The sequence below is a fragment of the Phascolarctos cinereus genome, unplaced genomic scaffold (genome assembly GCF_003287225.1).
Source record: "Phascolarctos cinereus isolate Bilbo 61053 unplaced genomic scaffold, phaCin_HiC Scaffold_726;HRSCAF=1367, whole genome shotgun sequence".
Taxonomy (NCBI): domain Eukaryota; kingdom Metazoa; phylum Chordata; class Mammalia; order Diprotodontia; family Phascolarctidae; genus Phascolarctos; species Phascolarctos cinereus.
In genome coordinates, this window is record NW_027556098.1 from 104,424,491 (window position 1) to 104,438,316 (window position 13,826).

Here is a 13,826-nt window from a genome sequence, read left to right on the forward strand (position 1 = left end):
AAATTAACTAATTTTAAAAATCCATTTTGAAGTGCAACTCTTTTCCTTTTAATAAGAGGTCATAAATGGGCATGAAGAGGGAAGGTAGGTGGTGCAGTGGATAGAGTGTCAGGCCCAGAATCAGGAGGACCTGAGTTGAAATCTGAACTCAGACATTTACTACCTGTGTGACCCTGGGCAAGTCATTTACCCTTATGTGCCTCAGTTTCCTCATCTGTAAAATGAGCTGGAGAAGGAAATGGCAAACCATTTCAGTATCTTCAACAAGAAAAACCCATATGGGGTCACAAAGAGTCAGATGGGACTGAAATGACTGAACAACAATGACATAAATGAAACATACTGCCCACCTCCAGATTGGAGAAGCGAAGGACTCAGTGGAGCCTGAGGCATTTTTACTATCAGCAAGGTGGGAATTTGCTTTACTTGAATATACATATTTTTAATGGGTTTTGTTTTTCTGGTTTTCTCAAGTGGGGGAGGACATGATGGGCAGGGAGAGAATATAGACCTGAAAATAAAATAAGATTGAACTTAAAAACCTCAAGAGGTCATAAAATCATTGATCAAGGTCTGGAAGGGACTTTACAGGTCATCTACTCTAACTGCCCATTTTGGAGAATAGCAAATTGAAGCCTTGGAGAAGTAAATGACTTGACCAGGGTCAGACAAGTCTCAAGTGAAAGGGCTGGGGCTTGATCTAAGGTCCTTTGATTCCAAATCTAGTAGTCTTTCCATTGCATTATGCAATTCAGACCACGTGTATTTATTGTTATAAATGTTCATTTTTATTTCCCTCTTCCATTTTTGTTTTTGATATTGTTTCAGTGAAAATTCTATTCATTTTCTGTAAGAGTTTCTATAAAAGCCATTTAACAAACTAAATAAACATCCAATGTAAAGTCTACTAATTCTTGTTTTTCTGAAGCTTATTCCTCTTTTTTTATTATAGTGATAAGATTTTTCGCTTTTGAGTTTGTGAAATGCTTTCCTTCCCCACTTTCTTGGAAAAAAATCATCATTTAAAAATGACTAAGTCATTTAAAATGGTTCTATTTTGCCTCCTTTCTCTTTTGCATTAATTAGAATGCATATTTTAAACTAAAACCATAGTCTATTTTCTTTCTATTACATTTACAAAAACTTATTTTTTGTTGTGACCTTGACATTAGGTCAGGTTATCTTACATGAAGTCCTTATCACATAGCATTATAAAAATCTAACTTATTAAGAGAAAACAAAAATTGTTTCTGTCTCTTTCCACATCTCTCTGAGATTCTATTTCAGGGGTGGGGAACCTGCAGCCTCGAGGCCACATGTAGCCCTCTAGATCCTCAAGTGCAGCCCTTTGATGGTCAAAGAGGGACTTGAGGACCTAGAGGGCCACCTGTGCCCTTGAGGCTATAGATTCCCCACCCCTATATTACCTTTGGCTTGAATTTCTTCTTTATGTATAACTTTCATAATTTTTTTTCAGTTTTCTTTCTTTTTTTTATTAATTTATTTTGACTTATCAATAATCACTTCCATATGCTTTTGAGTTTAAAATTTTTCTCCCCCTTCCTCTCCACCACCCTCCCCAAGACAGCGCACAATCTGATATAGGCTATACATTTACATTCCTATTAAACATATTTTTCACATTAGTGATGTTGTAAGTAAAAATCAAAACCAATAGGAGGAGCCATCAGAAAGAGGAAACAAAACTCAACAGAAGAGAAAAAAATAGCAATTCAATTTCCACAGTTCTTTCTTTGGATGTGGACAGCATTTTCCATCACAAGGCCTCTGGAGATACCTTAGATCCTTGTATTGCTAGGAAGGGTTAAGTTTATCAATATTAGCTATCGTACAACGTGGCTGTTACTGTGTACAACATTCTCCTGGTTCTGTTCACTTCACTCGGCATCAGACTATACCAGTCTTTCCAGGTTTTTGTGAAGTCAGCCTGTTCAGCATTTCTTATAGCACAATAGTATCCCATTACATTCATATACCACAACTTGCTCAGCCATTCCCCAATTGATGGGCATCCTCTCAATTTCCAATTCTTTGCCACCACAAAAAGAGCTGCTATGAATATTTTTGTACATGTAGGTCCTTTTCCCATTTGTATGATCTCTTTGGGATATAGCCCTAGAAGTGCTATTGTTGGGTCAAAGGGTATTCACATTTTTATAGCTCTTTGGGCATATTTCCAAACTGCTCTCCAAAATGGCTGGATCATTTCACAACTCCACCAACAATGCATTAGTGTTCCAATTTTCCCACATCTTCTCCAACATTTATCATTTTCCTGTTTTGTCATGTTGGCCAATCTGATAATGTGATGTGGTACCACAGAGTTGTTTTGATTTGCATTTCTATAATCAATAGTGATTTAGAGCATTTTTTCATTTGGCTATAGATGGCTTTAATTTCTTCATTTGAGAATTCAGTTTTCTTTCTGCTAACTTTGCTTTCCATTACTTCTTAGGGGCTTTCCCATGTTTCCTTGTATTTACATTTCTTTTTTTATGGATGAGCAAAATACATCTTTCATTTTTAATAATTAATTTCTTACAATTTACAATCCTTTTTTTCTATTACTCATAAGGATACTTTTAATTAAATAGTTTTATTGGTGTAATTTAAGGTCTTGATTTTTTTTATTAATTTATTTTGATTTATGAACAATTACTTCCATATGCTTTTGAGTTGAAAATTTTTCTCCCCCTTCCTCCCCGCCACCCTCCCCAAGATGGCGCACAATCTGATAAAGGCTTTACATTTACATTCCCATTAAACATATTTTCACATTAGTGAAGTTGTAAGTAAAAATTAAAACCAATATGAGGAACCATCAGAAAGATGAAACAAAACTCAACAGAAGGTAAAAATAAGTGATAGCGATTCGACTTTCATAGTTCTTTCTTTGGATGTGGACAGCATTTTCCATCCCGAGGCCTCTGGAGATACCTTAGATCCTTGTAATGCTGAGAAGAGTTCAGTTTAGCAATATTAGTCATTGCATAACGTGGCTGTTATTGTGTACAAAGTCCCCTTGGTTCTGCTCACTTCACTCAGCATCAGACCATATAAGTCTTTCCAGGTTTTTCTGAAGTCAGCCTGTTCATCATTTCTTATAGCACAATAGTATTCCATTACATTCATATACAACAACTTGCTCAGCCATTCCCCAATTGATGGGCATCCTCTCAATTTCCAATTCTTTGCCACTAAGGTCTTGATTTTTAAAAATATATTATTTTTAATCCTAGTGATAAGCTTGTTTGTCAAACATATAATTGGCCATCTTTATTGTTATTATTTTAAAAAGATGCAAAACCAGTGAGAAGCTTGGGTCATTGAAAGTGCTCTGTGATTTTCCAAGCACAATCTATCTTGCTGTCTTCATTTAACTCAACTTTGGTTCCAGATCATTGTCAATTTGCAGTGTCTATCCAAGATACATGTAGTGATGGATTAGTTCTATGCCCTGACCATCCAACTGCATATTATAGTCTATAATTGGAAGGTCTTATTTATACATAGTTATTCCTATGCAGACAGGCTGAAGTCTTTGGAAAAACTGTGAATTTCATTTAGGAATTTCTGCAGTGTTTCAGGATTTGATGCAATCAGCACAACCTCGCCCACAAACATGAACATCTAGAGGACCTCACCATCTACGGGGAATCTTTCTTTCATTTAGACTGTCTTGGATATTCTCCATCATACCATCAAACACCTTGGGTGGGCATACAACTTTTTTTCATCCATCACTTACTATTAAAGGGTCATCAATCAAAGTAATCCCTTTTTCACATGTGTCATGAAATCTTGTAAGATTTTCATGTGCTTACTGGAGACACACTGTTGGAAGAAAGTCTTTGTGTCTACGTTTTGCTCTACCACACCAAAAAAAAAAAAAAGACAAATGTGAATATAAGGAAACATGAAAAGATATATAGGAAGTGATGAAAAGCATAGTTACTAAAATCAGCACTGTGAACACATTGACAACAGCTATCTATAAAGAAAGAAAACCAAGGCAAATGTTACTGAACCTCAGGTAGACTTAGAAAGAGAAGGAAAATATAATTTTAATTTTCTCTTAATATGTTGGACTCTATGACATAAAATAAAGCTTTGTGTAAGATTCTTATCATTTTTAAATTTTGACTTGGTCATTTCTGCATATCAGATAGAGAGCTGGCCATTAAGAAAGACCTAGGGGCAGGAGGGGGCACAGTGGATAGAGCACTGGCCCTGAAATCAGGAGGACCTGAGTTCAAATCTGGCCTCCAACCAAACATTTGACACTTACTAGCTGTGTGGCCTTGGGGCAAGTCACTTAACCCCAATAGAAAAAAAAAGAAAGAAAGACCTGGGTTCAAGTCCTGCCACTGATGCATACTATTTGACCCTGGGCAAGTCACTTAACCTCCTAGTTCATTAGGCAACTCTTGAAGACTAAGTTTCACAGTTGCGGCTTGTTGCATCTTTCCTTGATAGAGAGAGCTTCTTTACTGGGAACTCCTTCCACCAATGAAATCATAAGTCTGGTCCAACAATAATTTTGGTTATGTGGGGTAGGAAATGAGGAAAAGAATAAGCATTTATTTAGAGCCTATTACGTACCAGGCACTGAAGCTAAGCAATTTACAAATATTATCCCACTTGATCCCCTGTGACATAGATGCTGTTATTATCCCCATTTTACAGTTGAGGAAACTGAGACAAACAGAAGTTAAATAACTTGCCCCAGGTCACACAGCTAATAAGTGTCTGAGGCCAAACGTAAACTCAGGTTCTCCTGACTCCAGACCTACAGCTCTATCCACTGAGTCACCTCCTCAATGCCTCCAGCTCAAAACAATTTTAAGCTCAATACCCTCTCCCTCCCCCCACAAATCTCCAGTCAAATAATAAGGCTAACTTTGCTCACCTCATATTCTTGAAATTCCTATATATCCTTAAATCTTTTTTCTTCAAAATTATGTTTAGCTTGGTTTGGTCACTGATTTTGAGATGAAGTACTATTTCCATTAATTTTCAATGTATCATATTCCAGCTCATTCCATTACTGCTTATCTTGAGCAAATAAATCTCGTACAATTTGAAAGGATATTTTGTGACAGGTACTGATACTCCTCTTGTCTGCATGAAAAAATCCTCTCCTTCTCATTGTCATTGTGAAGTTTGATTATAACGTGCATGAGTGAGTTGAATCTGTGGATCATCCTTATGGGTAGTCTGTGAATTCTGTCAACATGAACATGGCCTATTTTCCCAATATTTCTGGAAATATTTATTTATTTTTCTGAAATACATTGTCAGATTATTTCTTCCCTTTTAGGGAGTAATCCTGATAACTTTCCAGACTCTGTCGTACTGGTCTGTCATCTTTGTTAGTGAAGTTTCTAAGCATTTTTCCATTTGGAGATACACACACACACACACACACACACACACACACACACACACACACATATACACATACACACACACATACACATATATGTATATATGGTTTTTTTTTTTGCTGTTTCCTCCCTCTCCTCCCCACCTTTTAAATCATTCTTTCCCCAAATATTTGTCCCAGTGAATCCATTTTTTTTCTTTCATATTCTCCATCGATATTTCCAAGCTGTTGAAATTCATCATCATCTTGTCTTGATTTTTATTTCATCTTGTGTTAATTTTACTATTTTCATTTCTTCCTCTATTTCCTTCTGTGTTTTTATTTTCCACATTAACATATCTTGTGATCATTCCAGCTTTGTTTCTGGGGTGTTAATTCATTATTTTTTCCTTCTGGCATTTTGGTTTCAGTTTCTTTTAATCCATGATATTTATTCCTCATGTTGGAACTTTTCTCTTGTTTGCTCATTTCTTTGATTATCCTTTTTATGAAAACCAATTTTATCTTGGGGGTTTTGTGAGTCCTACTCTTTTCCCTTTGCATTTCAATTGTTGTTTTGAAAGGATATTGAGGAAGTAGATTCTCTTGTGACCACTGACTCCTCCGTCTTCCCAGAAATCTCCTTCCATTTCTTTTATAGTCTCAGGTTTGTTAGCATGTAGCTGTATGTAAGAGTGTCTCTTTATTTTCTTTATTTCTTTTACAATTGCGATTTTACCCCTCTTCTCACTTCTTCTCTTCTTTGAGTTAAATTTCTACAGGAAGGGCAACAGAGTGCTTGTTATAGAAGGCACATATCTACCCTTCAGGCTCTTACAGGAACTATTGTCCATTCTTTACCCCTTCAGGGGCTGTGACTGGGAGAATTTTAGCTGTTGAGAAAATGTCTGCAGTTGAAGGCACCTCAGCTACTTTGCAGTGCAACCTCATACATACTACAGCTGAGGTCACACAGGTCATCTGGAAGAGGAATGAGCAACTTCTTGCTGTTTGTGACTCTGTTTATGGATCTTTGATCAACCCAGTCTTCAGAAGGAAGGTAAACTTGGCTCTGGACTATGGCATCACTCTCCTGTCCTTAACTGTCAATGACACTGCCGAGTACCATTGTGACTTTCACACCTTTCCTGATGGGATTTACAAAGGAAACATTTTCCTGGAAGTCACAGAACGAAATCTTCCAGGAGATTCAGGTAAGACAATGAACTAACCTTATAGTAATTAAAATGCATGACATCCTAACAATCCTTATTCCATGCAGATAAAGCATCCTCTCCACCTTCCCTTCCCCATCCCTCCCCAAAGGACACTCTAAAGCAAAACAAATGAATAAATCCTACGGCTGAAAGGACTAGAAAGAAACCTGGGGACCATCAAGTCCAATGCTTTATTTTACAAGTGAGAAAACCACGACCAAGAGAGATGAAGTGATTTCTGAGGGATGCACAGCTGATTTGTGGTAAGGGGGTGGGGAGGGGAGGGGGGAAAAGGAAGAAGTAGACTACCACATGCTAGGCCCTGTGCTAAGCACTCATACAAATCGTATCACATTTGACAAAGCCAAAAGTTGAACATACGTCTCCGAAATCCCAGTTCAGTGCTACTTCTATGGTAGTTTAAGGTCTACAAAAACTCACAGACATGTGTTATCTCTTTTATTTATTTTTTATATGAAATATATATTAATTTATTTATTTTAGTTTTCAACATTCACTTCCATTTGGAGGTCCAAATTTTCTCCCCATCTTGCCCCTCCCCCCACCCCAAGATGGCATCATCCCCTAATCTGCCCTCCCTTCTATCACTAACCCCCTTCTCTTATCCCTTTCCCCTTCTGTTTTCCTGTAGGGCAGGATATATTTCGATACCCCATTGCCTGTATATCTTATTTCCCGGTTGCAAAACAGATGTTATCTTGAGAGAGATCTGGTAGGGGCAGGCTAGGTATAGCATATTACTAGTGATGATATGCTTAGGAAATGCTCAAATCACCAAGCACATGGGCAATCAGCAAAGGCAGTGGGATTGGCTGTGTGTCAGAAATGAGAGACAATGGATGGATAGCCAGAGTGCTCCATGGATTCCCTCAAGAATCAGATTTAGGCCTCCACTGTGTTTAGTGTCTCTCCTCTGGAGGATTTATAGAAAGACGTGGATGAGAATCAGTCGGGATGGAAGACATGGTGGAATAGCTATCCACAGGAGTGCAGGAACTAGTTACACCAATGGGAATCACATATCTAACGATACATAATTTAGTCACATATCTAAAAAGCAAATTAAATGTATAGATGCCTAACACGTGTCTAAAAGAAATCAGGCTGAAGGCAAAGTCAGAATGATAATCTATTTCAATATTATTGTTATCAGACTTTTTCTGTATCCCCAGTGACTAGTACACGGCTGGCTGTTGTCCTTCACGCTCAAAGAGGACCAAAATGATATCCCTGTGTTGGGGTCAAGACACGGTGCATCCGACTGTGACTGATCAGATCAAGATGAGGTCAGAAGGCTATACCACAGATCAGGCACAAATAATCCATAAGAACATTTGCAGTGGATTTGTCTCTAAACTGCTGCATCTCACATTTCTTTTGAGTACACAATGGTGCGTAATAAATGTTTATTAGACTTGATGTCTTGATCTACGATTTTGCCAATGTGAGTATTCTCTTCACTAACACAGATAGCAAGCATTTCATACCTTAGTCCAGAGGATCTTAGCCTTTCTTTCTATCAGGTACCCTTTCAGCAGTCTGGTGAAGCCTATGGACCCTTTCTCAGAATAATGTTTTCAAATGCATAAAGTAAAATACAGAGGTTTGCAAAGGAAACCAAAAGTTAGTAAAAATAAAGATGGATTTTTTTTTCTCATCCAAGTTTTCGCATCCCTTGAAGTCTATCTATGGACCCTTTGGTTGATCTGTGGACAACAGGTAAAGAACTCTTGTCTTAACAGTGCCAAAGAGGTATCTGGGGTAAAAGGAATGGAGAGCCAGCTAAGCACTTGGTGCAGATTGAGAAACTCTGGGAAGGCATCTGTTCAAGGCCCAGTTATTCTTTAACAAAAGCTTTTGTGCCCTTAAGCCCTTCACATTCTGCTCACGAGGGAGAAGATCATCTCCAGGGTTGTACTCTCAGAATCACTTCCTGCCTTCCACTTCAGTGGGGCCCTGTCTCAGGACCATTTCCAGGGCCAGGCTGTCTTCTGGGAATAAGGCCACTTGGATCTCTTGTCTCCCAGGGATTTCTCCCACTCTTACCCCCCAGCTGGGCTCCCATACCTCTCATGCTTCCACCGCCTCCTGTTTATGTGAAGTAGACTTCCTGGGGTCTCATAGGACACAAAACCGTCTCCCAGGAAGCTGAAATTCAAGGAAGGATTTCAGTCTTATTTTGTTTCTCTCAATAAACCTTTCTCTAACTACTGGTATGCTGCCTGGACTTACTTATCAATGGTTAGAATACTTTCATGCCCTCATACTTGGCTCATTCCAGTGATTCCAAACCCTCAGTTGATGATGTACAAACCTTGTTCCCTATTGTTAATTTATTACTCCTTCACACCCATCCACCTCAACCATGACACCACCCCCTTCCTCCATTTCTCACCCTAAAGCTACCTGTCCCTGCACCCTCTGGAATGTCTGCTCCATAATTAACAAACTTCATGTCATCTTAAACCTCTTCCCTTTTAACTCTTTCATGTTCTGGCCCTCACTGAGCTATGGCTCCCCCCTCATGGTACGGCATCTCTTACCACCTCTTCCAGCACTAGCTACATTTTACCTCATGGAACCCTTTGACCACTGTTGTGGTCAAAGACTTTGGATACTCCTTGCTTGCTGTTGCCAAGTCCAGATTCCTTCTACCACCTTCACTTAGAAATCCTTTTGAAGTTCATTTGTGATAAATGAAAAGCCTGAGAGACATAATTTCTGGGTAATTAATAATCAATTTATTAATTATAGGCAGTAAATACTTAAGAAAAATAAAATGATTAATAAAATTATGGTCATTGGCTTTCTCCAAATTGTGCCTATCTCAAAGTCTTGTGGTGACAGGCAAGTGACAAAAGAGCAGATGCAGATATACGGGGAGCTGTAGTCACAACCTTACACATTGGTGGCACAGGCTTCACTGGAAGCAACAGTGGGATTCAGCAGCCCCCTGGGTGTCTGAGCAGCCTTTTAAGGATTGCACTGCTCACCTCCTGGTGGGAGAAAGGGGCTAGAAAAGGTGCCCTAAAAATTGTCTGCTTATCTAATGCCTGATTATCACAGCAGATAGGGATCACACTCTGTGGTTGAAACACACACACACACAAAACATACAAAAACAACTGCAAAGACAATTCCACTCACCATTGGCACATGGAATGTGTGCACATTTATAGACAACTCAAAATCCAGTAGATCTGAAAGATGAACAGCTCTTGTTGCAAGAGAACTCAGCAGGTATCACATCCAAATAGCAGCCCTGAGTGAAACAAGGCTGGCAAATGAAGGCCAGCTTACTGAAGTTGGAGCTGGATACATGTTTTTCTGGAGGGGCTGCAGTGAAGGAGAGTGCTATGAAGCTGGTCTAGGTTTTGCAATCATAGTGGACAAAAGGCTCATGACAATATAATTGCCACTTATAGGAAAACATTATGCCTCTATCATCAGTGACTATGTTCCTACCATGACAAACCCTAACAAGGTCAAAGAAAAATTCTATGAAGACCTGGAGACCTTTATTATCAATGTGCCAAAAGAGAACGAACTTATAATTCTGAGTGACTTTAATGCTAGAGTAGGCTCAGACTACCAGACTTGGAAGGGAGTCCTAGGGAGGAATGGAGTTGCTCACTCGGAGGGTAAGTTGAGCCAACACACAGTTGGCAACAGTGGAGCAGAAAAAGAGTGGGCAACTTTCAGAGATTTGGTGTATAGCAATGCACTTACTCCTCTGGGTCAGAACATTCACAAACATCAAGACTGGTTTGATGAAAATGATGGGAAAATTCAGAAACTGCTAAATGAAAAACAAGAACTCCATAGGGTTTACCAGCAGGATAGTTCATCCATCTCTAAGAAGGCAGTATTTAATTCCATCAAAAAATAAAGTACAAGCAAAGCTTAGAGAGATGCAGGATTCTTGGCTCAGTAATGAAATTAAGTTTTGTGCTGATAGTTAACAGTCCAAAGTGCTTTTATGATGCCCTGAAGGCTATTTGTAGGTCAAAGACCTATGGTACCTCTCAACTACTCAGTGCTGATGAAGCTACATTGATTAGTGATATCTAGCGACACTATCCTAGAGAGATGGGCTGAATACTTCCATAATGTTTTCAACAGATGATCATCAATCAATGCTGAAGTCATTGACTGTTTACCTCAGGTTGAAGTCAATCTGTCCTAAGCTGAAGTTCCAACTGAAGAAGAGGTTTTGAATGTCTTTAGGCTCCTTTTGTGCAGCAAAGCACTTGGTGCTGATTCTATTCCAGCTGAGATTTACAAGGTAGGGGGTCCATTGCTCATACAAAAGCTGATGGAAATTTTCTAGGTTATATGGCAAGAGAAGTTTATCCCCCAAGAGTTCAAGGATGCCTCCATTGTCCATCTCTATAAAAGTAAAGGAAATAGATTTGTCCTGTGACAGTCACAGGGGCATCTCTCTCTTAGTCCCTGCTGGCAAGATTCTTACCAGAGTCCTCCTTAATAGGCTGATCCTTCACCTGGAAGATGGTCATCTACCTGAGAGCCAGTGTGGCTTCAGAAAGGGCTGAGGAATGGTCAATATGGTGTTATGTTGCCTGACAACTCCAGGAGAAATGCCAGGAGCAGAACAGAGATCTGTACACAACATTTGTAGATCTGACCAAAGCCTTTGACACTGCCAGTCATGAGGGCTTACGGAAAATTATGTCAAAATTCTGTTGCCTGGAGAAGTTCATTGGCATTTTATGTCAATTTCATGGCAGCATGCTGGCTTAGGTTCTGGATAATGGACAATGCTCTAGGGCTTTCCCAGTCACCAGTGTAGTGAAACAAGGCTGTGTGCTTGCTCCCATGCTTTTTAGCATGATGTTTTCAGACATGTTGTCAAATGCTTTCAATGAGGATGAACATGGTGTCAGGGTCAGCTACCACACTGACTGTAAATTCTTCAACTTAAAAAGGCTACAAGCCAAGACCAAAGTGGAGGGAGAATTGGTTCGTGATTTTCTGTTTACAGATGATTGTGCATTCAATGTACACCCTGAAGCTGAGATGCAACAAAGTATGGATCCATTCTCAACTTCTTGTGCTAATTTTAGCCTAATAATTAACACCAAGAAAACAGAGGTGCTCCATCAGCCACCACTACACCATCCATACATGGAATCACTGGTTACAGCAAATGGAGAAGTTTTGAATGCTATGGATAAGTTCACTTACCTTGATAGTATACTTTCCAGGGATGTCCACGTTGATAATGAGGTTAATGCATGCATTGCCACAGCTAGCTCAGTGTCTGGGAGGCTGTGAAGGAAAGTGTGGGAGTGAAGAGGTAATAAACTGGCTACCAAACTGAAGGTCTACAGAACCATTGTGCTGACCTCATTGTTGTATGTCCATGAAACCTGGACAGTATACCAGCACTATGCTAGGAAACCAAATCACTTCCATTTAAATTGTCTTAGGAAGATTCTGAAGATCACTTGGCAGGATAAGATACCAGACAGTGAGTTTCTTTCTTGAACTAAACTGCCAAGCATTCAAACTCTACTTCAGAGAGCACAACTCCAATGGACTGGCCACATTGTTCAAATGCAAAATGTACACTTGCCAAAAAAGACGATTTTATGGACAACTCACACAGGGCAAGCATTCACATGGTAGTCAGAAGAAGTGATGCAAGGACACTCTCAAGGTCTCTCTTACGAACTTTGCAATTGATTGTGTGATATGGGAGACATTGGCACAGGACTGTTCAGCATGGCGTGCCCACATCAGAGAAAGCGCTGTGCTCTATGAGCAAAGCAGAATTGAAATAGCTCAAAAGAAATGTAAGATGTGCACATTTAGAGAATCCACCTGAACTGTTCACATGGACTATACGTAGCCGACCTATGGTAGAACATTCCGAGTTCATATGGATCTGATCAGCCGCAGTGAGAGACACTGAAACTTGGCTTTAGCATACTGATGTCATTTTGGTCCTCTTCGAGAATGAAGGACAACAATCAATCAACATACACCAAAGATGAAATTTGGGGGCCCCCTCTGAGAGTTTAAATACCCTTGAAAGAGTGGGTGTTGTCCACAGGCAAAAATCAAGTCTGATTCATTACCAATTAATGAGAGAATGAATATTTTAATAAGAGTTGGGCTTATTCTAATGAGGGGCTGGGCTGTGACTTTGATTATGTCACTCATACTCACCTCTACCCAGACCACCCCACCTCAAGAAATCTAGATAAAGGGATCTACCTCCATCCAAGCCACTTACTTCCTAATTGGGTGGGGTCTCACCCAAGGTAGAGAAGAATGTTAACTCATTATTAGCCCTGTCCTTCAGAGGCTGCTTTGACCTAGTAGAGGATGAGGAAATAGAAAGGGGAAAAACAAAACCAAACCCTGGATCCCCAACATTAATTGAGTATTAATAGTTATTTCTCTCACATTCAATCCAAATTTATCATCACATTTAGATTTTGATGGTTATCTATTGACCTCTAAGGCATTTTCTTTTCTTCTCTAATAAATTTTGTGTCTGCGACACAGTCTTTCTCTCTTCTCCATCTCCTGTCCTCAAACTAGAAGACTATAAAATTCATTGATATTTCCTCAAATACCTGACTTCCCATTTCCTTAATCTACTCAATTCTTATACTCTACCTCAGCTCCACACAGTCTTATCCTTAGTCTTGTAATCATCTACAAGTGTTCCACTTCCTTATTCATGAAATCTGAAATTCTTTTAATTTGATCATAAACTTTTATTATCACATCTTTCCCTATACCTATGATTCATGACCCAGTTCTTTATTCTCCCTATACCCTTATTACCTCCATCCTTTGCACTAGCTTGACCCCAACTCAATTCTAGTCTATCCCTTGTTCTTGAATCCTTTGCCCCCTAAGACCAATATGGCAATTCAAACTTGGATTACTCCCACCACCTGTCTTCTTTTCTCCTATTCATGAACTGCTGAATGGAGCTACAGGAAATTATGAAACTATACTGAGTTGAATACAAATTTCTGCTCTTTAATCCCCACTGGATCCTCATTGCAGTAAGACAAACATTCTATTCCTCCCTAGTTCATTAAATACCCCAGTTTCCACAACAGCCACTCTAAACATTCTCATCTTTCCCTAAGCCTCTCCAGGGCAAACCCTCCCTCAACCCTCTCAGTCAATGACCTTGTCTCCTATTTCACCCCCTCCCA

At 39.4% G+C, this 13,826-nt stretch overlaps 1 protein-coding gene across 2 annotated transcripts in view; it reads left to right on the forward strand.

Moving 5' to 3' along the window:
- TIGIT (T cell immunoreceptor with Ig and ITIM domains) overlaps positions 1-13,826 on the forward strand; it is a 42,351-nt gene that overhangs the window by 18,872 nt on the left and 9,653 nt on the right. For both annotated transcript variants that reach the window (XM_021007192.2, XM_021007193.2), the window contains exon 2: positions 6,256-6,600. In XM_021007192.2, the coding sequence (XP_020862851.1) occupies positions 6,256-6,600 (345 nt within the window). The remainder of the gene's footprint in view (positions 1-6,255; positions 6,601-13,826) is intronic.